The following is a 25681-nucleotide window of genomic DNA, read 5'->3' on the forward strand; positions in this document are numbered from 1 at the left end:
AAAGCACAGGGTCCATCTGCACCTGCTTCCTGCACAGAACATACAGGTGTGCTCAGAAAACCGCTGCTGTCCATATTTATAACACAAAAACGAAACCTTTGTTTTTTCAAGTGTTTTACAAAATAAATTTTATACTTTACCAGCCTTGGAGATGAGCACAAAGTTCACCAAAAAACAAAACCAAATTCATTGCCGTTGAGTTGATTCTAACTCATAGCAAACCTACAGGACAGAGTAGGACTGCCCCATAGAGATTCTAAGGAGCGCCTGGTGGATTTGAACTGCCAACCTTTAGTTAGCAGCCATAGCTCTTAGCCACTATGTCACTGGGATTTCCCCACACAAAGTTTACCAGTTTAGGCTTTTTTAATTATTATTTTTACTGTGCTTTAAGTGAAAATTTACAAATCAAGTCAATCTTTCATACAAAAATTAATACACACCTTGCTATATACTCCTAATTGCTCTCCCCTGAATGGGACAGTACACTCCTTCCCTCCACTCTCTCTTTTCGTGTCCATTCCACCAGCTTCTGACCCCCTCCACCCTCCCATCTCCCCTCCAGACAGGAGCTGCCCACAGTCTCACGTGTCTACTTGATCCTAGAAACTCATTCTTCACCAGTATCATTTTCTATCCCATTGTCCAGTCCAATCCCTGTCTGAAGAGTTGGCTTTGGGAATGGTTCCTGTCTTGGGCTAACAGAAGGTCTGGAGACCATGACCTCCAGTGTCCTTCTAGTCTCAGTCAGACCATTAAGTCTGGGCTTTTTATGAGAATTTGAGGTCTGCATCCCACTGCTCTCCTGCTCCCTCAGGGGTTCTCTTTTGTGTTCCCTGTCAGGGCAGTCATAGGTTGTAGCCGAGTACCATCTAGTTCTTCTGGTCTCAGGCTGATGTAGTCTCTGGTTTATGTGGCCCTTTCTGTTTCCTGGGCTCATAATTACCTTGTCTCTTTTGTGTTCTTTATGCTCCTTTGCTCCAGGTGGGTTGAGACCCATTGATGCATCTTAGATGGTCGCTTGCTAGCGTTTAAGACCTCAGACCTCACTCTCCAAAGTGGGATGCAGAATGTTTTCTTAATAGATCTTATTACGCCAATCGACTTAGATGTCCCCTGAAACCATGGTCCCCAAACCCCCACCCCTGCTACACTGGCCTTCGAAGCATTCAGTTTATTCAGGCAGTTTACGTTTTTTACCCATGGCTATGCCAGCCCCTGCTCTGTGCATAGAACATTCTAGAGCAACAAGAAAAATTCTAACCCTGAGAGAAAACATAAAATAAAAAAGTAAAATTAAATAAAATTAAATAAAGTAGAAAATTATGTTAATAAGTAAAACCAACTAAAAAATTTATTAATAGAATAAATAAAATAAAAAATTAAAATTAAATAAAATATATTAAAATAAAAATAATGTAAAATAAAAAACTAACATGAATGTTGTTGTTGTTGGGTGCCATCGAGTTGGTTCCGACTCACAGCGACCCTACAACAGAAACAAACACTGCCTGGTCCTGTGTCATCCTCACAATCATTGTCATGCTCGAGTCCACTCTTGCAGCCACTGTGTCAATCCATCTCACTGAGGGTCTTACTCTTTTTTGCTGACCCTCTACTTTACCAACCATGATGTCCTTCTCCAGGGACTGATTCCTCCATGAATAAAATAGTTAAATACAATAAAATGGAATAAATAACATAGAGTAGATAAAACAGAATTAGTAAAACAAAGTGGAAAATAAGATACATTAATTTAAATTAAGTGTTAGATAAATATAATTAAAAAAAACCAAACCCAGTGCCGTTGAGTCGATTCCGACTCATAGCGACCCTATAGGACAGAGTAGAGCTGCCCCATAGAGTTTCCAAGGAGTGCCGAGCGGATTCGAACTGCCGTCCCTTTGGTTAGCAGCCATAGCACTTAAACCACTATGCCACCATAATAAGATACAATAAATAAAATAATATATAACCTTAAATAGGTAAATAAATAATACAAGTTGTCCTCGACTTATGACACATTCGAGTACGATGAATCACACTTACAACCCTCGGTGTATCTGGAACATCACATCCCCTTGGGATAAGGTGATCGAAAATGGATGCAAGGGATACGGGAAAAATCGCTGAGCTATGTGAACACACTCCAAGCATTTGATCAGGATAATATGATAGAAGAGATGGATGGGAAAATAGTCCATATGGCAAGAATGCTGAATTTAGAACTTTCTATAGGGAAACTACGTGGACAATGAATAAAGAAGATCGAAGAAGAATTGATGCCTTTGAACTGTGGTGTTGAAGAATATTGATTGAATATACCATGGACTGCCAAAAGAACGAACAAATCTGTCTTAGAAGAAGTACAAGCAGAATGCTCCTTAGAAGCAAGGATGGCGAGACTGTATCTTACATACTTTGGACATGTTGTCAGGAGGGATCAGTCCCTGGAGAAGGACATCATGCTTGGCACAATACAGGGTCAGCAGAAAACAGGAAGACCCTCAATGAGGTGGATTGACACAGTGGCTGCAACAATGAGCTCAAGCATAACAACGATTGTAAGGATGGCGCAGGACCGGGCAGTGTTTCGTTCTTTTGTGCATAGGGTCACTATGAGTCAGAACCGACTCGACGGCACCTAACAACAATAACAATGTGGAAACTCTGGTGGCGTAGTGGTTAAGTGCTACAGTGCTTAACCAAAGGGTTGGCAGTTCAAATCCACCAGGTGCTCCTTGGAAACTCTATGGGGCACCTCTACTCTGTTCTATAGGGTTGCTATGAGTTGGAATCAACTGGACAGCAATGGGTTTGGTTTTGGTTTATTGCCAACGTGGAACAGCTCATCGATCAGGAAGAAGAATTGACAGTCAGGACTTAATGAAGAGGAAAGAAATACTGAAGAAGAAAGAAATAATGAGGAAGGAGAGAAGCTGTCAAGAAATTTTACAGTGAAAGGTTTAGCTGGAGTTTTTTCTAAACTAAATCAGGGGGTTCAGTTGCTTGAAAACATGGACCCAAAGGCTGATTGCTTTGCTCAAGTCAACAGGTAGATTTGGGAAGCAGTGAGATGAATTAAAAAAGAAAACAGCTGTTATTGGTTGAACTGTGTCCAGTATTGTGTGGTTGTCCTCCATGTTGCGATGTATTGTAAATCCTAACCTCTATATGTTACTGAGGCAGAATTAGGATTAGGGTGGGGTGTATCTTGGGCCTTACAAGAGGGTCTGACTCAAGTCACCTTGCCCTTACTCAAGTCACACCTTTACTCGAGTCACACATTTATCTTACAAGTGAGAAAAGAAGAGAGAAGCAAGCAGAGGCGGGTGAAGAGAGACGCCAAACCACATGAAGACGGCCCAGGGCAGAAGTTCAAAAGAGACAAGGACCTTCCTCCAGAGCCAACAGAGAGAGAAAGCCTTCCCCCAGAGCCAGCACCCAGAATTCAGACTTCTAGCTTCCTAAATTGTGAGAAAATAAATTTCCATTTGTTAAGGCCACTCACCTGTGGTATTTGTTATAGCAGGACTAGATAACTAAGACAAAGACCATACAGACAACTCTCACTAATCTGCTGACCAGAATCGCCACCCCTACGCCCAGACACAATCCAAACCTCCACAAGTAGAGCTGTTACAACTGCAAAGTGTCAATGTCGTCCAACCCTTCTTCACTGTCGAGTAAGTTTTTATGATTTGTGAATTTTTTTATATATGTATTAAAATATACCTTTAAGATTATATGTAATGTTTCCAACCACCAAAGACAAATGAAGATCAGATTTATAAAGATACTGACAATAAAAGGCAATAATAATGAAAACTAAAAAAAATGAGGTATTCCACTTACATCAGAGTCATTGGAATGAAACCCCATCGTAAATCTGGGGCTACCTGTAAATACATAAAATAAAATTGGAATAAAATAAGAGAATTTAATAAATAAAAAAGGCTAAATAAATAATCTATGTAAAATACAAAACCAAACCCGTTGCTGTTGAGTCCTTATAGTGACCCTACAGGACACAGTAGAACTGCCCCGTTGGGTTTCCGAGGAGCAACTGGTGGAATGGAACTGCTGACCTTTTGGTTGGCAGTGGAGCTCTTAATCACTGAGCCACCAAAATACATATATATGTAAAATATATTTAATAAAATTGAAAAATAGTATAAATACAATAAAAACAGATTAAATATATTAAATAAATTAAAGTAAAATAGAGATGCCCTGGTAGCACAGTGGTTAAGCATTAGCCTGCTAACTGAAAGGTTGGCAGTTCAAACCCACCAGTCTCTCAGAAAGAGAAAGGTGTGGCAGTCAGCTACCACAGAACTTTACAGTTTGGGATCCTTTAGGGCAGTCCTACCCTGTCCTGTAGCATCACTACAAGTTGGAATTGATAAAGGAGGGATAAAGTGAAACAAAATAAAAGTAAAATAAAGTGAATAGAACACATAAAATAAATACTATTGTTGTTGGGTGCCATCGAGTTGGTTCCAACTCACAGTGACCCTATAAAAACAGAAAATAACACTGCCTTATTCTGTGCCATCCTCAAGCATGGTGGACAGGTTTCAGGGGAGCTTCCAGGCTAAGGCAGACCAGGAAGAAGGACCTGGCGGTCTACTTCTGAAAAGAATTAGCCAGTGAAAACTTTATGAACAGCACCAGACACTGTCTAATACAGTGCCAGAAGATGAGCCTCTCAGGTTGGAAGGCACTCAAAAGACAACTGGAGAAGAGCTGCCTCCTCAAAGTAGAGTTGGCCTTAATGACATGGATGGAGTCAACCTTTTCAGGACCTTCACTTGCTGATGTGGCACAACTCAAAATGAGAAGAAACAGCTGCAAACATTAATAATCAGAACATGGAATGTATGAAGTATGAATCCAGGAAAATTGGAAATTGTAAAAAATGAAATAGAACACATAAAGATCAATATCCTGGGCATTAGTGAACTGAAATGGACTGGTATTGGTGACTGTGAATCAGACGATCATATAGTCTACCACGCTTGGAACGACAACTTGAAGAGGAATGGTGTTGGACTGATTGTCCAAAAGTACATTTCAAGATCTATCCTGAAGTACAACGCTGTCAGTGATAGGATAACATCCATATGCCTACGATGAAGACCAGTTGACAGGACTATTATTCAAATTTACGCACCAACCAGTAAGGCCAAAGATGAAGAAATCAAAGATTTTTACCAACTTCTGCAGTCTGATATTGATTGAACATGCAATCAGGGTGCACTGATAATTACTGGTGATTGGAATGTGAAAACTGGAAACAAAGAAGGATCAGAAGTTGTAAAACATAGCCTTGGTAATAGAAACTATGCCAGAGATTGAATGATTAAATTTTGCAGGATCAACAACTTCACTGCAGATACCATTTTCACCAACATAAACGGCAACTATACACATGGACCTCGCCAGATGGAATAAGCAGGAATCAAATCGACAACATCGGTGGAGACGATGGAAAAGCTCAATACCATCAGTCAGACCAAGGCCACAGGCCAACTGCGGATCAATCATCAATTACATACAAGTTCAAGTTGAAACTGAAGAAAATCAGAACGAGCCCATGAAAGCCAAAGTACGAGCTTGAGCATATCCCATTTGAATTTACAGACTATCTCAAGAACAGACTTGACGTGTTGAACACCAATGACTGAAGACGAGGCGAGCTGTGGAAGGACATCATACATGAAGAAAGCAAGAGGTCATTAAAAAGACACGAGAGAAAGAAAAGACCTAACTGGATGTCAGAAGAGACTCTGAAACTTTCTCTTGAACGTTGAGTAGCTAAAGCAACAGGAAAAAATGATGAAGCCAAAGAGCTGAACAGAAGATTTCAAAGGGCAGCTTGAGAAGACAAAGTATTACGATGACATGTGCAAAGACCTGGAGATAGAAAGCCAAAAGGGAAGAACATGCTCAGCATTTCTCAAGCTGAAAGAACTGAAGAAAAATGTCAAGCCTAGAGTTAAAATACTGAAGGATTCTGTGCAGAAAATATTAAACGACGCAGGAAGCATCAAAAGAAGATGGAAGGAATACACAGAGTCACTATACCAAAAAGAATTGGTTGACATTAAACCATTTCAGGAGGTAACATATGATGAGGAACCAATCGTACCGAAGGAAGAAGTCCAAGCTGGGCTGAAGGCACTGGCGAAAAACAAGGCTCTGGGAATTGACGGAAATATCAATTGAGATGTTTCAACAAACAGATGCAGCACTGGAGGTGCTCACTCATCTATGCCAAGAAACTTGGAAGACAGCTACCTGGCCAACCAACTGGAAAAGATCCATATTTATGCCTTTTCCCAAGAAAGGTGATCCAACCAAATGCAGAAATTATCAAACAATATCATACATAGCTTATAGGCAGTTGTTCGAAGAGAACAAGGGGATACTACATGGTTTGAAGTCAGGAAAGGTGTGTGTCAGATGTATCCTTTCACCATACCTATTCAAGCTGTATGTTCAGCAAATAATCAGAGAAGCTGGACTATATGAAGAAGAACAGGGCATCGGGATTGGAGGAACACTCATTAACAGCCTGCAATATGCAGATGACACAACCTTGCTTGCTGAAAGCGTAGAGGACTTGACACACTTACTGATGAAGATCAAAGCTACAGCTTCTTCAGTATGGATTACACCTCAACATAAAGGAAACAAAAATCCTCACAACTGGACAAATAAGCAACGTCATGATAAATGGAGAAAAGATTGAGGTTGTTAAGAATTTCATTGTACTTGGATCCATAATCAACATCCATGGAAGCGGCCGTCAAGAAATCAAAAGATGCATTGCATTGGGTAAACTGGCTGCAAAAGACCTCTTTATAGTGTTGAACAGCAACGATGTCACCTTGAGGACTAAGGTGTGCCTGACCCAAATGTATAAGGTAATAACAATGAAATAAATAAGTAAAATACCTTAAATAAAAATAAATTAAATTAAATTTAAAAATAAAAATAGAATAAGTAAAATAAATTTAAATGCAATTAATTACATAATATAGCAAAGACTATATAGACCAGGCAATGCTTCATTCTGTACTACACAGGGTTGCTATGAGCAGGAATTGACTGGATGGCCCCCAACAATAGACTATATGAAATATACTCAATAAAAATAAAAATTTAAAACAATGTAACTATAAAAATTGAATAAGTGAAATAAAAAGAATAAATGAAGCAATATAAATAAAAATATTGAAAATAAAATACACAATAAAATTAAATGAAATAAAACAGAATTAAGCAAAATAAGATAAAATAATATATAATAAAGTATTTGTAACACATATGATAAAGAGCTAACTTAATGTTGTTGTTACATGCTATCAAATCAGTAACAACTCATAGTGACCCTAATACAACAGAATGATACACTGCCCAGTCCTGTGCCATCCTCACAATTGTTGCTATGGTTGAGCCCATTGTAGTAGCCACTGTGCCAATCCATCTGTTTGAGGGTCTTCTTTTTCACTGACCCTCTATGTTACCAAGCACGATGTCCTTCTCCAGGCACTGGTCCCTCCTGATAACATGTCCAAAGTACATGAGACAAAGTCTCGCCATCCCCACTTCTAAGGAACACTCTGGTCGTACTTCTTTCAAGACAGATTTGTAAGCATTCATGGCAGTCCATTATGTTCAATATTCTTTACCAACACCATAATTCAAATGAATTAGTTCTTCTTTGGTTTTCTTGTTCACTGTCCAGCTTTCACATCCATATGCTGTTAGGTGCCGTTCAGTTGGTTCCAACTCGTGGTGTCCCCATGTACAACAGAACAAAACACTGCCTGGTCCTATGCCATCCTCACAATTGTTGCTATGGTTGAGCCCACTGTTGCAGCCACTGTGTCAATCCATCTTGCTGAGGGCCTTTCTCTTTTTCACTGACCCTCTACTTTACCAAGCATGATGTCCTTTTCCAGGGACTGGTCCCTCCTGATAACATATCCGAAGTATGTGAGACAAAGTCTTAACTTTCTCCCTTCTAAGGAGCATTCTGGCTGTACTTCTTCCAAGACTGGTTTGCTTGCTCTTTTGGCAGTCCATGGTATATTCAATATACTTCACTAACACCGTAATTCAAAGGCATCACTTCTTTAGTCTTCCTTATTCATTGTCCAGTTTTCGCATGCACACATTGTTGTTGTCAAGTCCGTTCTGACTCATCCCACCACCCACTGCCGTCGAGCTGATTCCGACTCATAGCGACCCTATAGGACAGAGTAGAACTGCCCCAAAGAGTTTCCAAGGAGTGCCTGGTGGATTTGAACTGCTGACCTCTTGGTTAGCAGCTGTAGCACTTAACCACTATGCCACCAGGGTTTCCTATAGCGACCCTATAGACAATAGAAGGAAACACTGCTCGGTCCTGCACCATCCTCACAATCCTTGTCATGCTTGAGCCCATTGTTGCAGCCACTGTGTCAATCATCTTGTTGAGGGTCTTCCTCTTTTTTGCTGACACTCTACCAAGCATGACGCTGTTCTCCAGGGACCGATCCCTCCAGACAACATGTCCAAAGTATGTGAGATATAGTCTCACCATCCTTACTTCCAAGGAGCATTCTGGTCGTACTTCTTCCAAGAAAGATTTGTTCGTTCTTTTGGCAGCCCGTGGTATATTCAACATTCTTCTCCAACACCACAATTCAAAGGCACCAATTCTTCTTCCGTCTCCCTTATTCACTGTCCTGCTTTCACATGCATATGAGGTGATCTAAAACACCATGGCTTGAGTCAGGTGCACCTTAGTCCTCAAAGTGACATCCTTGCTTGTCGACACTTTAAAGAGGTCTTTTGCAGCAGATTTGCATCATATGAAGCCAGTGAAAATACCTTGTCTTCGGACAAGTGTACCTCAGTCCTGAAAGTGACATCTTTGTTTTTCAACACTTTAAAGAGGTCTTTTGCAGGAGGATGCCCAATGCAATACGTGGTTTGATTTCTTGACTGCTGCTTCCGTGGGCATTGATTGTGGATCCAAGTTAAATGAAATCTTTGAGAACTTCAATCTTTTCTCCGTTTATCAAAATGTGGTTTATTGGTCCAACTGTAAGGATTTTTGTTTTCTTTGTTAAGTGCTACGGCTGCCAACCAAAGGGTTGGCAGTTCGAATCCACCAGGTGCTCCTTGGAAACTCTATGGGGCAGTTCTACTCTGTCGTATAGAGTCGCTATGAGTTGGAATCGACTCGACGGCACTGGGTTTGATTTTTGTTTTTTTACGTTGAATTGTAATCCATACTGAAGGCTGTGGCGTTTGACCTTCATCAGCAAGTGCTTCAAGTCCTCTTCACTTTCAGCAAGGAAGATTGTGTCATTAGCATTTCAAAGGTTGTTTATGAGCCTTCCTCCAATCCTGATGCAGCATTCTTCTCGGATTATTTGCTCAGCATATAGATTGAGTAAGGATGGTGAAAGGATACAACCCTGATACATATCTTTCTTGATTTTAAAGTGCACAGTATCCCCTTGTTCTGTTCAAACTACTGCCTCTTTATCTATGCACAGGTTCTGGAATTCTCATTCTTTGCAAAGTTACCCATAATTTGTTATGATCCACATAGTTAAATGCCTTTGTATACGACTATACAGAGATGTCTTTCTGGCATTCTCTGCTTTCATGCAGATCCATTTGACATCAGCAATATGTATCTCTTGTTCCATGTTTTCTTCCAAATCCAGCTTCAATTTCTGGCAGTTCCATCAATATACTGCTATAATCATTTTTTAATTATGTCCAGCAAAATTTTACTTGCATATGGTATTACTGATATTGTTCAATAATTTCCACATTCTGCTGGACCACCTTTCTTTGGAATGGGCACAAATACAGACCTCTTCCAGTCGGTTTGCCAGGTACCTGTCTTCCAAATTTCTTGGTGTAGACTAGTGAGCGCTTCCAGCATTGTAGCCTTTTGTTGAAACATCTCAATTGGTATTCCATCAGTTACTGAAGCCTTGGTTTTTGTCAATGCCTTCAGTGTAGACTGGACTTCTTCCTTCAATACCATCGGTTCTTGATCATATGCTACCTACTGAAATGGCTGAAGGTCTACAAATTGTTTTTGGTACACTGACTTATTCTTTCCATCTTCTTTTGATGCTTTCTGTGTCATTCAATGTTTTGCCCATAGAATCCTTCAATATTTCAACTGGAGGCTTGAATTTTTTCTTCAGTTCTTTCAGCTTGAGAAATGCTGAGCATGTTCTTCCTTCTTGGTTTTCTAATACCAGGTCTTTGCACATTTTATTGCAATTCTTTATCTTCTCAAGCCTCCCTTTGAAATCTTCTGTTCAGCTCTTCTACATCATCATTTCTTCCATTTGCTTTAGCTACGTGACGTTCGAGAGCAACCTTCACAGTCTCTGGTGACATCCTTTCAGTCTTTTCCTTCTTTCCTGTCTTTTTAATGATTTTTTGGTTTTTTCATGTATGATGTCCTTGATGTCGTCTCACAATGTGGTCTCTCCCAGTTGGCCCCTGGCCTTGTTCTGATTGATGATACCGAACTTCTCCTTTGTCTCTTTCCATAGACGTTATCGATTTGATTCCCATGTATTCCATCTGGCAAGGTCCACATGTGTCGTCGCCATTTATGTTGTTGAAAAAGAGTATTTGCAATGAATAGGTTGTTGATCTTGCAAAATCCTATCATGTGATCTCTGGCATCGTTTCTATCATCAAGCCATATTTTCCAACTATCAATCTTTGTTTCCATCTTTTCCATTTCAATCACCAGCAATTATGAATGCATCTTGATAGCATGTTTATCAGACTGTAGAAGTTGGTAAAAACCTTTAATTTCCTCATTTTGGCATTAGTGGTTGATACGTAAATTTGAATATTAATTGTATTAATTGGTCTTTTTTGTAGGCGTATGGATATTATCCTATCACTGACAGTATTATTCTTCAGGGTAGATCCTGAGATGTCCTTTTTGACAATGAATGTGATGCCATTCCTCTTCAGTCTGTCATTTCCGGCCTAGTAAACCATGATTGTCTCATTCAAAATGGTGCATTTCAGCTTCCTAATACCTAGGATATCTACAAACTTTCCATTTCATTTTTGACAACTTCCAATTTTCTTAGATTCACACTTCTTACATTCCATGTTCCAGTTATTAATGGATGTTTGCAGCTGTTTCTTCTCATTTTGAGTTGTGACACATCAGCAAATGTAAAATAAGACTGAGGTCAAGCACCTCTGCCTATGTTTACTAACATTTTGTATTTTTTCCTATTGATATGCATGTCTTTGATTTATCAGCATTATTGAGTAAATTTTCCTACCATGTTACAAGTATTTCATATTTTATTTTTTAAAACCTAACTCTGTTTTATTACATTTTTTGTAATCTATTTTATTCTATAATAAAATACTTAAAAATTGAGATTAGATAAATAAAATATCATGAAATATTTTTAACATATGATAGACAATTTACTCAATAATGCTAATAAATCAATGAGATACATGTCCACAGGAAAGAACACAAAATGCCAACAAACAGACACGAGTGATTTACCTCAGTCTTCTTCTTTTTTTTTTTTTAATTGCTGTCACGTGGACTCCAGCTCATGGTGAGCCCATGTGTGTCAGGGCAGAACTGTGCTCCACAGGGTTTTCAGAGGGTGATCTTTCAGAAGCAGACCACCACGTCTTTATTCTGAGGACCCTCTGAGTGGGATAGAAGCTGAGCTTGTTCACTTTGCACCACCCAGGGACCCCTCAGTCATAGTAAACAAACACAAATTAAAGCAGTAAAAGGCAGGTTACATGTGTCAGGCTGGAGAAGCTGAAGAGGGTAACTGATATTATGGATAAAATTCATATAAAATAGACTACTAAAATTAATCAAACAGAATAAAATAAATTAATAAAAACAATGAAGGAACATTATAATTTAATAAAGTAAAAGAGAATGAAATAGAAACTAAAACAGTAATATAAAAATAAAGGGAATTATGAAAATTTTAAATAAAGAAAATAAGCTAAATTAAGTTATAATAATAAAATTGAAAAATACGTAAATTCAAATAGAATCAATAAAATATAAGTTAAATAAAATAAAAATATATAACTGAACAAAATAGAAAAAATTTAATGAAATAAAAAATAAAAGACATTAAAAGAAAATATTCATAATACATTATACATTAAAAGAAAATAGATTAAAATGAAAATAAATAAAGCATTTATTTTTGGCATCCTGTTGAATACCTGTTGCTGTTGAGTGGATTCTGACTCATAGCAACCCTGAGTTGGCATCCTGGGAGATGCAATTCCATGTGTCAGGTGCCTCTGGGTGGTTTTTCTCTGGGGCTGCAGTCCATATAGCAAGGTGGCCCCTGAGTTCCACTTCTTTTCTCTCTGAAAACTCTGAGGAAAACACCCCCCACCAGACATGCACCCCCATGCCACCCCTTGGACTGCCCCATGTGGCCCCAGGCAGCTGGTCACTGGGAGGGCACCCCACACTGAGGACCAGGCCCCCAAGGGTCAGCCACTGCAGAGGGCACAGCCCGTGGGGCTGTGGCTCAGATTCCCCATCTGCATACTGGGGTCATTCCTGCCTGTCCTCGGGAGTCCCAGGGGGTGAGTGGGGAGGTGTGGGACGAGAGATAGTAAGGGTGTATGGCTGGACCCCAGCCCCTGGACCCTGGCTCCCACGCAGGCCAGGTGAGACCCTCCCTGTGCCATGCCAGTCCCGTCTTCAGAAGCGAGATTTAGCTTCGGGTTGTCATGCAAACCTGATGCAGGCACGGGGGGCACTGTGGCCACACCTGCAGACCTCCCCCCATGCCCTGCCCCCACCCCGTGCTTCCTCTTCCCCACCCCAGCTGCAGGCACCCTGCTGGTGAAGTAAGAGAGACACAAGCATATGATCCCACTTACTTGAAACATCTACAACAAGCAAATGCATAGAGACCAAAGTTTATCAGTGAAGACGGGCTGGAGGGGGGTGACCGCTGGTGGGCACAGGTTCCTGGGGGGTGTGGAGGAGAAAGTTCTGAAGCTGCCCTGGTGGGTGCCCATTGTGAACGCCACACTTCAAAGTGGCTGAACGGGAGACCCTACCACGTGAGCTTGATGGCCAGAGACTAGCAGACGCAGAGGCCTGGGTGCAGGGCTGGGGGAGCTTATGAGCCGCTGTGTCTCCTTCACCATAAAAACCCTTTCCTGGAGCAGTGCTGCAGGCCCCTCCCTCACAGCACTTGGAGGGCCATCCTGGCGCCACCCCAGGTCCATTTGCACACCCATCCCGAGATCAGCCCCTGTACTCCTGTCCCAAGTTCATCCCAGCACCCCATCCCCCTCTCCAGGTCAGTCCCTGCATCCCATCCTCTTCAAGGTCCATCTGCACACCATCCTCCATGAGGTCAGTCCCTGCACCCCACCCTTCCTAAGGTCCATCTGCACCCCGTCCTCCCCAAGGTCACTCCCCATGCCCCAACACCCCCCCGGGTCAGACCCCACACCTTAACTCCCCCAAGGTCAGCCCCCACACCCTGACCCCCCCAGGTCAGTCCCCACACCCTGACCCCCCCAGGTCAGTCCCCACACCCCCCCAGGTCAGTCCTCACATCCTAACTCCCCACCTGAGGTCAGTTCCTACACCCTAACCCCCCCCAGGTCATTCCCCACACCCTAACCCCCCCAAGGTTAGTCCCCACACCTTAACCCCCACCCAGGTCGGTCCCCACACCCTAAACCCCTCCCCAAAGGTCAGTCCCCACACCCTAACCCCCCCATCAGTCCCCACACCCTGACCCCCCCCCCGGTCAGTCCCCACACCTTAATTGCCCCCCGAGGTCAGTCCCCACACCCTAACCCCCCAGGTCAGTCCCCACAACTTAACCCCCCCATCAGCCCCCACATCCTAACACCCCTCCATCAGTCCCCACACCCTAACCCCCCTAAGTCACTCCCCACACCTTAATTGCCCCCCAAGGTCAGCCTCCACACCCTAACCCCCCAAGTCAGTCCCCACAACTTAACCCCCCCATCAGTCCCCACATCCTAACCCCCCTCCATCAGTCCCCACACCCTAATCCCCCCAGGTCAGTCCCCACACCCCAACCCCCCCCAGGTCGGTCCCCACACCTTAACTACCCCCCCAGGGCAGTTCCCTCACCCCATCCTCCCCCAGGTTAGTCCCCACACTCCAACCTCCCCACCAAGGTCAGTCCCTGCTCCCTCGCCCTCCTGAAGACAGTGAGATTCTCACTCTCACGGTGGGGTGTTAGAGCCCTGAAGAGAAGGTCTGCACAGATACAGGGTGAACCCTGTGCAGAAACGGTTGGCGAGGGTGATATCCCCACAGGCTGTGAGTGGGGCCCGAGGCTGGGACAAGATGCCTAAGAGAGGGGCACGTGAACTGAGACAGATGCCCCCGCTGACGTCACTCAGAACTGGATGTCTACCCCCTGCAGTCAAGCAGGAGCGGCCACAATCTGTTCATCTCTTTATTACGGTCTTCATTTACAGTGATTTGTAAATATACAGTTGTCCAGCCAGAAGACCCCGAGAGGAGTGCTGTGAGCACGGAATGTCTTTCCACAGGTGAACAGTGTATACCTCTCTCACGCTCAGACACTGAGGAGGAGCCAGCGAGCTGCAGACCCCGATGGGCAGGCGGGCTCTGTGGCCTGGCCCTGGATGCTGGGAGCACCTGTGTGGGCGTCACCCTTGCCTGCCTCAAGAACACAGGATGGGTGGGCTCCCACTCTCACCCGCCTTGGGAATGCAGAACTGGGGGAGTCCCACCCTCACTTGTCCCAGAAATACAGATCTGGGGGGCTCTCACCTTCACTCGCCCAGGCAACACAGGCCCGGTGGATGGATGGACTACCACCCTCACCTACGTAAGGAATTGTGGGGCAGGCAGGCTGGGGCTGGCCAAAGCTTCCTGGCTTCCACAGGAAGGGCTCAGCACCCCAAGGCTGAGGGTTCAGTGCCCCGTGGAGGCTCAGGAAAGGACAGAGGGACACCCACCCTGCCGGGACAGACCACAGTGCCGCAGAACCTGGTCTCACGCACATTTATGCCACGGCACTCCTCAGGACTCCTGCCTATGTACACACAATGCTACACCTCGCGGCCGGGATGCCATCTTGGGGGTCTTTTCATCCTGGCTGTGTCCCCCTAGAAGGGACAAACAAGTCTGTGTCCTACAGGGATCAACCGTGCAGATGACACTCGCTTGCAGAGATGGCCACAGGCCAGGTGGAAGCTAGCTGCTGGTGGAGGTGGCTGGCTCCGGGGATTGCAGGAACTCGTAGGGGTCGTGGGCCACGTCTGGCTGCTCCCCGACGCTGAGGTGAGACGGGCTGCCTGCAGTCATGGGAGAGATGGCATCACACACATGAAGGACTTGCCCGGGGACTTGGCCATCACGGCTCCTTGCCCAAGGTGTGGCCTCTGTACCCAGGTCCTGGGGGGTGGGGGGCAGAGGCCATTCTGCAGACAGGGGAGCCAGGCAGACATGCAGCTGCTTCTGCAGGGAAGACTGCCACCCAGGGGTCTCCTGACAACCCCGCCCGCAAACAGCCTAAGTCACAGGGAAGCTGCACTGGAGGACTTGCACCTCCTCTCGCTTTAATAAGTCTCTGTGGCCAATTACTGTTTTCTTGAAAAAATGTCAAGATTCACCATGCTGAAAGAACGACTAGATGCTCACATCTGAGAACTAGAATAGCAGCAAGGGAAGCAAACTAATCAAGCAAATGCACGGAGCTATGCAGCAGAAAAGCCACGTGGCCAGGAGGCTGGCATGGGGCCCAGAGACCCTGTGAGCACCAGGAACATGGGGGACACTGCATTCACAGCACAACTTCTATGACTAGGGCCAGAGACGTCAGAAGAACTGTGGACAGATCCGGGTGGACAGACATTCCTACACCCACACTGATGGTGGAGGAACCTTCTAAAACCCAGAAGACCATGATCTATGGCCACAGCCTAAAATTAGTAACAACAAAATTCCACCCAACAATGCCCCCTCAAGGTAGCCCGCCCTGGTGGGGAGGATAGCTGGAAGCCAGTGCAGCCTGAACAAGCAGACAACTAAAGCTGGGGCCAGACCCACCCCACACACACCACGTTCACACCATACACACATCACTCTTCTTCAAACCATGCCCCGCATGTCCACACCATGCATATACCATGCCACGTTCACATCACACACACACCACATGCAATGTTCACACCACTCCCCACATTCACACCAAGCATATACCATGCACCACGTTCACACCACTCCCCACGTTCACATCACATGCACACCACACACCGTGTTCATACCTGGTGCCACATTCACACCACTCCCCATGTTCACACCATGCGCACATCACACATTCACACTATGTACTACATTCACAGCACTCCCTGCGTTCACACCACACACACCATGCACCATGTTCATACCACTCCCACTATTAATACCATGCACATACCACACCACGCTCACACCATGCACACGCTGCATACCACATTCACACCACTCCCCACATTCACACCACGCACACACCATGTCCCACGTTCATACCACTCCCTACATTCAGACCATGCACACATGACTCTGCGTTCACACCATGCACCATGTTCACACCACTCTCCACGTTCACACCATGCACCATGTTCACATCACGAACACACCATTCCCCATGTTAACACCAGGTGCACACCACATACCACATTCATACCACTTCCCACGTTATGACTCTGTGTTCACACCATGCACCATGTTCACACCACTCTCCACGTTCACACCATGCACCATGTTCACATCACGAACACACCATTCCCCATGTTAACACCAGGTGCACACCACATACCACATTCATACCACTTCCCATGTTCACACCATGCACACACCACCACATTCATACCACATATACCATGCACAAGTCCAGCCTTTGGAATCTCAGCCTTCGAAACACCAGCATTTTACCCTATTCCCAAATGCCAACTACTGCTACCTAAGGTGGGTTCTGCATGAAAAGAGTCTGGAGAACTGACACAGTCACAGGGCCTGGAGCTTACCCAGGTGATGCGGGTCCCTCTCAGAGGTGTTGGACAGGGAGCTGAGGTTGGATGAGGGTCGGGAGCCACCACGCTCCGTCTGTGCCTCGTGCAGGTCCTGCAGCAGCTTTGTTGTCTCATCCAGACCCAGGTGGCCCTCATCGTGGTCCAGCTCCTTCTTGACCTTCCCTGTGCAGATATACAACACCATCGCAATGGGATGGAAAGGCCACAATATGGAGGCCAAGCTGGAGAGGACACAAGGCCCGGCATGGGTGCTCCAGAACGCCAGTGCCTCCTTCTCTGTGTTACATTTTCTCTCTCACATGTGAGCACTCCCAGAATGAGATCAACCCAGACGTCAGAAGGGTGAGCCACACAGTCTCAGGAGTAAGTGAGAGACGGTGGGCACGGATGCAGGGTGGGGCACACTGAGCCTTAGCTCCTGTCCAGATACTACCGAGCATGGGGCCATCATGGAGGGAGCTGTAGCCAGCTCTGCCCTTCTCTCATGAACAAGGACACTGAGGTTACTGATATCAGACAGTACTGAGTGTGTCCCCATGGCCACCAAGGGGCAGGTCCCAGACCACTGCACAGGGTGTCTGGCACAAACCAGAAAGAGGGGCTGCCTGGAGAGCTTGAGACCCACACGTTTTCCATCTGTGTGTGAGAAGTGCCCCAAGACCTGGGAGAGACCGCCACAACATCAAGTGTACACATGGTTGTGGAAATTTGTGTCCTGGCAGTCAGGGCCTCAGTAAACCCTCAGGAGGGTGCAGCTGCACGGTGGGACACCTGCCACAGGGTCTGGTGTTTACCCAGGTGGTGCAGGTCTCTCTTGGAGGGATTAGTTGGCTCTGGGCCCACCTGTACACTGCACCGCCAGCCCTGACAGGCCTCAACAGCCCAGGTCACCTGAATGCCTGCAGACAAAGTCACCAGGACCGAAGAGCCCCAGCCACACTTGGCACCCAGCAGCACAAATGCATGGTGCCGGCAGCCAGTAAACATTACCAGTTATGCAAAGAAGCAGGGAAGGTAGCCAAACTGGGAAGCACCTAGTGAAAGAGATGAGGGGTTCTCAGACAAGGACACGCATGCAGCAAAGGAGTGGGCTCTGTGTGTTCTGAGGGCCAGGGGGCCAGCACGTGGGGGAGAGCATCCAGAGATTACAGCCCAGTGTCTGAAATGAGCCACCTCAGGGGCTGATTAGAGTGACAGTTAGCACCCAGGACAGGGTGAGAGACACACGGGAGCAGAGAGAAACAGAGGGTCCAACACACATACAAGTGGAGCCCAGGAAAAGGCTGGGTGGCAGCCAAGGAACTTGCAGATCTGATAAAAGCTATAATCCACAGACCAAGCTTAACAAAACTGAGGAAGAAATACAAAGAAACCAGACCGAGGCACATCATCACCAAACTACTGAAAATCAGCAATACGGAAAAACTTTACCAACAGCCAGAGAGAAAGGATCGTAGCGTGTAGAAATAAGCTCACATGGCAGCCTCCTGCTCTCCTCGGAAAGGCCTATCAGCATGGGGACCCCCAGCTAGTGTCTAGTATTCCAGGGGGTCCCCCAGCTCCCTGAGGACTGTGGCTCCCTGTGCTTAGACTGCAAATGGTGTGGTTTATGCTGAACACTGCTCTCCCCTGGGAGTCTGGAGAAGGTGCCAACTGACCTGCCCCCAATAAAAACTCTGGGTGTTGGGTCCATAATAGGCTTCCCTAGTGGACGACACTTTCCATGTGTTGTCACACTCGTTGCTGGTAAAATAAAGCATTGTCCATGTGAACCCCATGGGGAGAGGACTCTGGAAACTGCTCGCTGGTTTCCCTGTTTGCCCCACACGCCTCTCCCCTGGGATGATTTTGCTCTGTCCTTTCACTGTAATAAACCACTGGGAACATGACTACCTGCCAAGTTCAGGGAGTCCTCCGGGCAGATGATCAAACCTGGGTGTGGTCTTCAGGATGCTGACACAATTGAGAAAGAGAGAAGGCAAACGGCAAGACGGCAGACTTGAATTCAACCATACCAATTATGCATCAAAGACAAATGGTCTCACACTCCAAGCAAAAGGCAGGAGCTCCTGAGGGCAGTGAGGCTCCCTTGGTGTGGTGGGATGTGGGGACAACAGCTGCCAGAGGGCCAACATGCCAGGGCTAAGCCGCTGTCTCCAGAGCAATGCAGACAGCAGCCATGGGTGACTGGGAATGTGCCCCCAGGCCACCAGTGATGAGTGACACGGGCCACTTCCTTCTGGCCAAGCCCGATCTTGTGCCTGAGGAGGGTGGTGTCCACGTGAGAAGCCATGTGGACATGTGTCGCTGAGACTTACCCAGAGAGCTGAGCATGGAGATGTCAAGAGAGACGTCAGAGTACGGCTTCATGGACATGAAATCCAGAACGGAGCTACTACTGTCTCCAAGCGAGTCTCCAACCTGCTTGGACACGAGGTGGATGGACACAGAAGGGATGCGTTATTAACATGGCAAATGGTGTTGGCTGCTGATGCCATCCTACTCATGTGCCACGTCATGGCCCCACATGCGGCCCCTCCCCACAGGCCACAGAGCCTCCTCCCAGCTCCCTGGAGAGCTGACAAGACAGAGATGCTGCCCAGCTTGTGTCCTGGCCCACAGCCACTGGTCTGAGCTTATGGATGGGTGTGCAAATTCACTCAGATCAACAATGCCAAGCAGACAAAGTGCACTGGCTTTTGGGGGGTTCTCCAAAAGGCACTGAAAGAAATGGGAGACACTGTGGGTGGTGGAGATGCATGGATCTGATGGCCCATGACTGTTATTCAGGGACTTCATCTAACAAAGTGTGGGGCAGATTCCAAATTAATCTCTCCTTCATGGAGCATCCCAAGTGCAGCCGAGCCCTCACGGTGCCCCTGCTGACTTCTTCAATGCAGCCAACCCGTGTTGCACATGAAATGCCCAGTGAGCCCCTGCCCTCCCATCCTCCTGGTCCTGGCCATGGCTCCCACAACTTGCCCAGTAAGCCCCCTGCCCTCCTACCCACCCTATCCTGCCCACAGCTCCCACAACTCACCCAATGAGCCTCTTGCCCTCGTATCCCCCGGTCCCACCCACGGCTCCCACGACTCACCCAGTGAGCCCCCGCTCCTACCCCACTGGTCCCACCCACAGCTCCCACAACTCACCCAGTGAGCCCCCACTCCTACCCCACTGGTCCAACCCACAGCTCCCACGACTCACCCAATGAACCGCCCCTCCTACCCCCCGATCCCACCCACAGCTCCCACGACTCGCTAGTGAGCCCCCTGGTCCTACCCACGGCTCCCACAACTCAGGTAGTGAGCCCCTCCTTCCCTCGGTCCCACCACGGCTCCCACGACTTGCCCAGTGAGCCCTTCCGCTCCCCGATCCCACCCATGGTTCCTATGACTCGCCCAGTGATCGCCCCCACCCCCTGGTCCCACCCATGGCTCCCACAGCACCTGCTCCATTACAGCGTCACTCCATGCTGCCCGCCCATTTCATGTGCCACACCTGGATGTTCTCCGCACATCATGCCTGCCGTGTGGCACCTCCTACATCTGCTTCTTTGCAGACATGGCCATGGTTCCCGAATTTGCCCAGAGGTTTTCCCCTCACCTTGACCTCCTCCCATTCCGATTCCTTTCCCTCAGGAGCCAAGATTTTAAGAGTAACATGTAGACGTACAGTTGCCGGTTTTTATAAACTGTTGAGAGACCGTTCATTTCTAGTGGTCTCAGGGATGGATCCCATCTAAGACCTTCCAAATTCTCCTGCCAAGCACATACCACCTCCCTAGCACTGGACTTTAAGTGGGGGCCGGGCCTGCGATTCGGCACGTGTCAGAGAAGGGGCAATGAGACCGAGCCACAAGAAGTCGGTTTCTTCAAGTTTAGCCCAGCAGCTAAGCTAGTGAGACACCAGTCATTAGGAGCTCAATGCGATGCAGAGGAGCACAAAGACCCCCTAGGATTAGACCTGATCAAGTGTGCCCCATCTCGATGGGGTGCCTGTCTGTGCGTGGAGGGTGTGTGGGCAGGTGGGCTAGGGGCCCTGCTGGCACTCACGGCCACCCCCCACAGCACACCCCTGCTTCAGACAGAGGAGCTCCTGACCAGAGGCCAGCTCGAGTGGGCAGACCCCACGCCCGCCTCTCTAAGGCTTGCCCCCATGCAGCCACCACCGGAGTTCCAGCTTCTGACCTAAGAGAGCGTGTGGTGGCTTTAAGCCTGACTGCCAGGCCACTGAATGAGGAAAGCTGCCTTCGTCTCACTCATTAACAACTGAACCAAATTCTAAATAAAATAACACATGAGGCTTTTCTCGACCAAACCATTTCACGGTCTGACATTGTCCACAAGAATGCCAACACGAAGCTTCACTCACAGTTCATAAACTCACCTTTCCTTCCTCTGGGGGCTTTATCGGGATGCTTCTCTTCTGCAAAATAAAAGAGACAAGAAACAGTTCACGCAGAAGGGCCGTGCAGGCACCCTGTGCACACGCACACACACACTCCATGTACACTTACGCACTGCGAACACACGCCTGCTCCATGCATGCACTTCTGTGCCATGCAGGCACCATGCAAGCACCTACATGCCACGCACACACGCACGCTCAGCCAAGGTGCATCCACAGCCCTCGGTCCTATTAGCAGCACCTACACGCAGTGACAGCTGAGGATGCAGGCCCTTCAGTGCACCTTGGCAGTGGGCCCAGGTGGCCCTGACGTGCCACACACCAGGGAGACCCAAGTGCCAGGAGAGGCCCCCAGGCAAGATGGAGATGTAGAGAGATGGCAGAAGATGCCAGTGTGGTTTCTGCAGCCCCAGGTGCCTCAGAGCCACAGAAAACAGTCAGATGCTGTGCCCAGGTCCCAAGAGAAGCTCAGGGTCAAGCTGGCCTGGTGGTCTGACCTGGGGATGACCAGGCACCAAGAGCTGGCTCAGCCCTGCAAGAAGGCAAGTGTACACCAGGCAACAAATGAGCTGGATGCCCTGTGCCCCACAGCCACGTGCTCCACTCGGCGGGGCGCTGTCCACCTGAGCGTACCAAGGAGAGGACCAGACATGCGGCCTCGGCCCTGTTGTGGCCATGGCCAGAATAGGTCTGCTACAGCCACGGAGCCACCGCACCAAGTTCTGGCAGAGATACCACTGAATACTTCACACTTGTACCTCAAACACACTCAGTATGCACCCTTTTGTACTGGGATCTCTGGCTCAAAATAAAGTTGATATTTACCCGGTGTTGCTACAGTTTTTCACAAGTTTTTAATGGAAAAAAAAAAAAAAAAGGGCCATTACTTTAATGCCTTCCTCATGTAAGCTTCTTCCAATGTTAAACATCAGAAGACACCAAAGGTTTGCTTGGTACTAAACCTCATTACCTACTGCAACGTGGCACGTCCATGATTATCTCAACCCAAACACAAGTCTACTTCCAGAAAGTGACCAAACTGGAGCTGGAGTAAACCGAAGGCACAGCCAGCCTTCAGGGGCCATGAGGGCAAACGTCTCATATGGAACTGCTGGCAAAACTGTAGAAAAAGCACGGAGTGCCTGCTCCAGGCCTGGTGTCAATAGGTGGCCGTGACTGTGGACTTGGGGTGCAGAGTGACTCACAGGGAACCCTCCCTCGGTCATCCAATCCCACCTGGGGTCACTCCCAGACCATGGGCAGGAAGAGGACCCCCCTGACAGGGAAGACACATTGTGCAGGCCCCTCAAGCCAGCAGGACCCTGATGTGTGCATGCCGAGTGAAACACCACAAGGCAAAGAACACCTGCCAGGGAGCTGTGGACCGAAACGTGTTGGCGCTCACGCAGCACTGACATGTCTGAACCCCACCCACTCAGAGCAGAGGCCTCCCTGAAAATCAGGCGGTCAGAAGAGCTCCAACAGGCCTCTCCCCCTTAGCATTAAGGCCAAACTAGCCCTAGAAAAAAGGCTACCCTAGAGACACCCAGCATAACCTAAAAATAAACCCTGGAAGGATCAAGCGGTCCACAAGTGACTGAACTCTCTGCCAAAACAAACATTGACTTCTTTAACGGATGACACAAAATCCAGGCCAGCACTGGCCAATAGAAATAGAACATAAATACATAACCAACTTAAGCTCTCTACGAAATGCACTAAAATAAACTTTATTGTGCAATTAATTTTAATAACATATTCTATCTTATTTAACGCATTGAAAACGTTTTCATTCTAATGTGCAATCTGCATAAGACAATTATTAATGCAATATTTTACATTTCTTTCTACCAGTCTTCAAAATCCTAGTGTGAGGTTCACACTTGCATCACATCTATGTTCCGATCAGCCACACCTAAACTGCTCCATAGCCACATGTGCCTAGTGGCTGCCGATTAGACACTGTAGCTCCAGACTCAACAACGGATCATCATGATGCCCAGCATCCAATCGAAAATCACTAGACATGCAACGAAACAAAAAACGGTGACCAGAAGAAAAATTTTCAAAGAGAAACAGACCCAGAAGTGACAGAGGTGATGAAATAAGTGGATAAGAACTTTAAAAACAGCCATTATGAACAAGTAATGAATACTCCCGATTAAAAGATTTCAAGGAAACGTGGACATAACGTGAGAGAATGGAAAATGCAAAAAGAACCAAATAGAATTCTAAACATGAAAAGCACAATGCTAGAAATAAAAACCTCACTGGTTGGTGTTAATAGTAGACTTAGAAAAGACTGGTGAACCTGAAACCATGGCAATGGAAACTACTTATGCTAAAACAGAAAATTGAAAAATAAAAAAAGAAAACAATGTTAGTAAGTTGTAGAACTGTATCAAGAAGCCTAATACATGTGTAATTGTTGTTGTTAGGTGTCGTTGAGTGGGTTCCGACTCATAGCAACCCTAGAGGACAGAGTAGAACTGTCTGTCCCATTAGGAAACAGTGGTTGGTGGATTTGAACTGCCGACATTTTGGTTAGCAGCCGAGCCTAATCACTTTGGCACCAGGGATCCACATGTGTAATTAGAGTCCCCAAAAAAAGAAGAAAAAGAGACGAGGGCAGAAAACAACACAATGGCCAAAAATCTTCCAAATCTGATGAAAATGATAAACAGAGATCCAAAAAGCTCGGCAGATATTAGGCAGGATGAACACAAAGAAAAACCCACCAAGGCATGTCAAAATCAAACTCCTGAAAACCATCAATAAAAATGGAAACTCAAAGTATGTAGAGCAGTGGTCAAGGAGTCCCTGGGTGGCATGAACGGTGAATCCCACCCAAACGTGCTTCGGAAGACAGGCCTGGCGACCTGCTTCTGAAAGGTGACAGCCCTGAAAACCCTACAGAGAAGTTCCATTCTGAAATCCATGGAGCTGTCACGAGTCAGAGTCAACTCGGCGGCAACGAACAACAGAGCAGCGGTCAGTAAACTTTCTGTACAGGCCAGAGACTAAATATCTGAGGATCTGTGGGCCATATACCTTCTCTGTTACATAGTCCTCTTTTTTACAATCTTTAAAAAATACAAAACACATTCTTAGCTTGTGGAACACACAAAAACAGGCCGCAGGCCAGATCTGGCTGTGAGTCATAGTTTGTCAGCCCTTGATCTAGACAAAAAGACACACTGCTTTGGAAAACTAGACAAAAATGACTGCAGACACTCTTCGGAGATGATGCCAGCCAGAGGAACAGCATCTTTAAAGTTGAGAGGACATCACTGTTGGCCTAGAGCTCCATGCAAGAAAAATGTACCTCGAATGAAGGCAAAATAAAGGCTTTCAGACAAACGAGCTGAGCAGATTCACTGGCGGCAGATCCGCACCCTGAGAAAAGGCTTCACGGTGACGGAAACTGACAGCAGAAAAAAGAAACTGGGCTTAGAGAAGGTGATGAAAAGGGCCATAAACTAACCTGTGGTAAACATAGAGGATTTTTCTTAACTTTCTTTAAGTTTCTTCAAAAGATAAAAATGACTACTTAAGGCAGAAGAAACCAAAGCCAGTAAGGGAAGAATAGCTAGTGATTCCTAAAAACGGCACGTTCTTCTCTGACCACTCCCGTCAACCAGGAAGACGCCAGCAGCAGGGCCAGGTGTACAGCCTGGCACAGCAAGGTACCCACCTGCTTCAGCCGGACCAGCATCCTGGAGTGGTCGCCCCCAGTAATCTGGTCCAGGAGGTCATCCACCAACTTCTGACTGTAGCTCCCTGCATCCTTCACAAACTCCTGCAGGCTGAAAGAGGCCATGTGAGAGCACTCCACACAAACCCCATGCTGACGCTGCCGGGACTTGACCATCACCAAAGGCTGCCTGGGTCCTCCCAGACATTCCTCTAGAAGAAAGGTTCTTATGAGAGCTGACCCCCAGACGGGCTGTGATGGGGAGTCAACTGTCCTCATTAGATTCTCACATTAGCCCCTGACCCAAAAACATTACAAAGACTTCCAAGAAATACTACCCATTTTTTTTTAAAGCAAAGTAAAAAAACAGTATGTACACATACATATATATTACACAAATTTCTGTAAAAAGCAGCAAAACAAGAGTGTACTTTCTCATCTACTTGTTCTGGACTTAAATCCACAGGA

General features: G+C 46.5%; 1 protein-coding gene across 7 annotated transcripts in view; it reads right to left on the bottom strand.

Moving 5' to 3' along the window:
- Positions 1-14508: 14508 nt before the first annotated feature.
- Positions 14509-25681, bottom strand: part of BRD9 (bromodomain containing 9) — a 40651-nt gene continuing 29478 nt past the window's right edge. For all 7 annotated transcript variants that reach the window (XM_064270331.1, XM_064270327.1, XM_064270315.1 and 4 more), the window contains 5 exons: positions 25214-25325; positions 21499-21537; positions 19428-19530; positions 17104-17271; positions 14509-15390 (listed from right to left, as the gene is read on the bottom strand). In XM_064270331.1, the coding sequence (XP_064126401.1) occupies positions 15290-15390; positions 17104-17271; positions 19428-19530; positions 21499-21537; positions 25214-25325 (523 nt within the window). In that variant the 3' untranslated portion in view covers positions 14509-15289. The remainder of the gene's footprint in view (positions 15391-17103; positions 17272-19427; positions 19531-21498; positions 21538-25213; positions 25326-25681) is intronic.

The sequence above is a fragment of the Loxodonta africana genome, chromosome 2 (assembly GCF_030014295.1).
Source record: "Loxodonta africana isolate mLoxAfr1 chromosome 2, mLoxAfr1.hap2, whole genome shotgun sequence".
Classification (NCBI taxonomy): domain Eukaryota; kingdom Metazoa; phylum Chordata; class Mammalia; order Proboscidea; family Elephantidae; genus Loxodonta; species Loxodonta africana.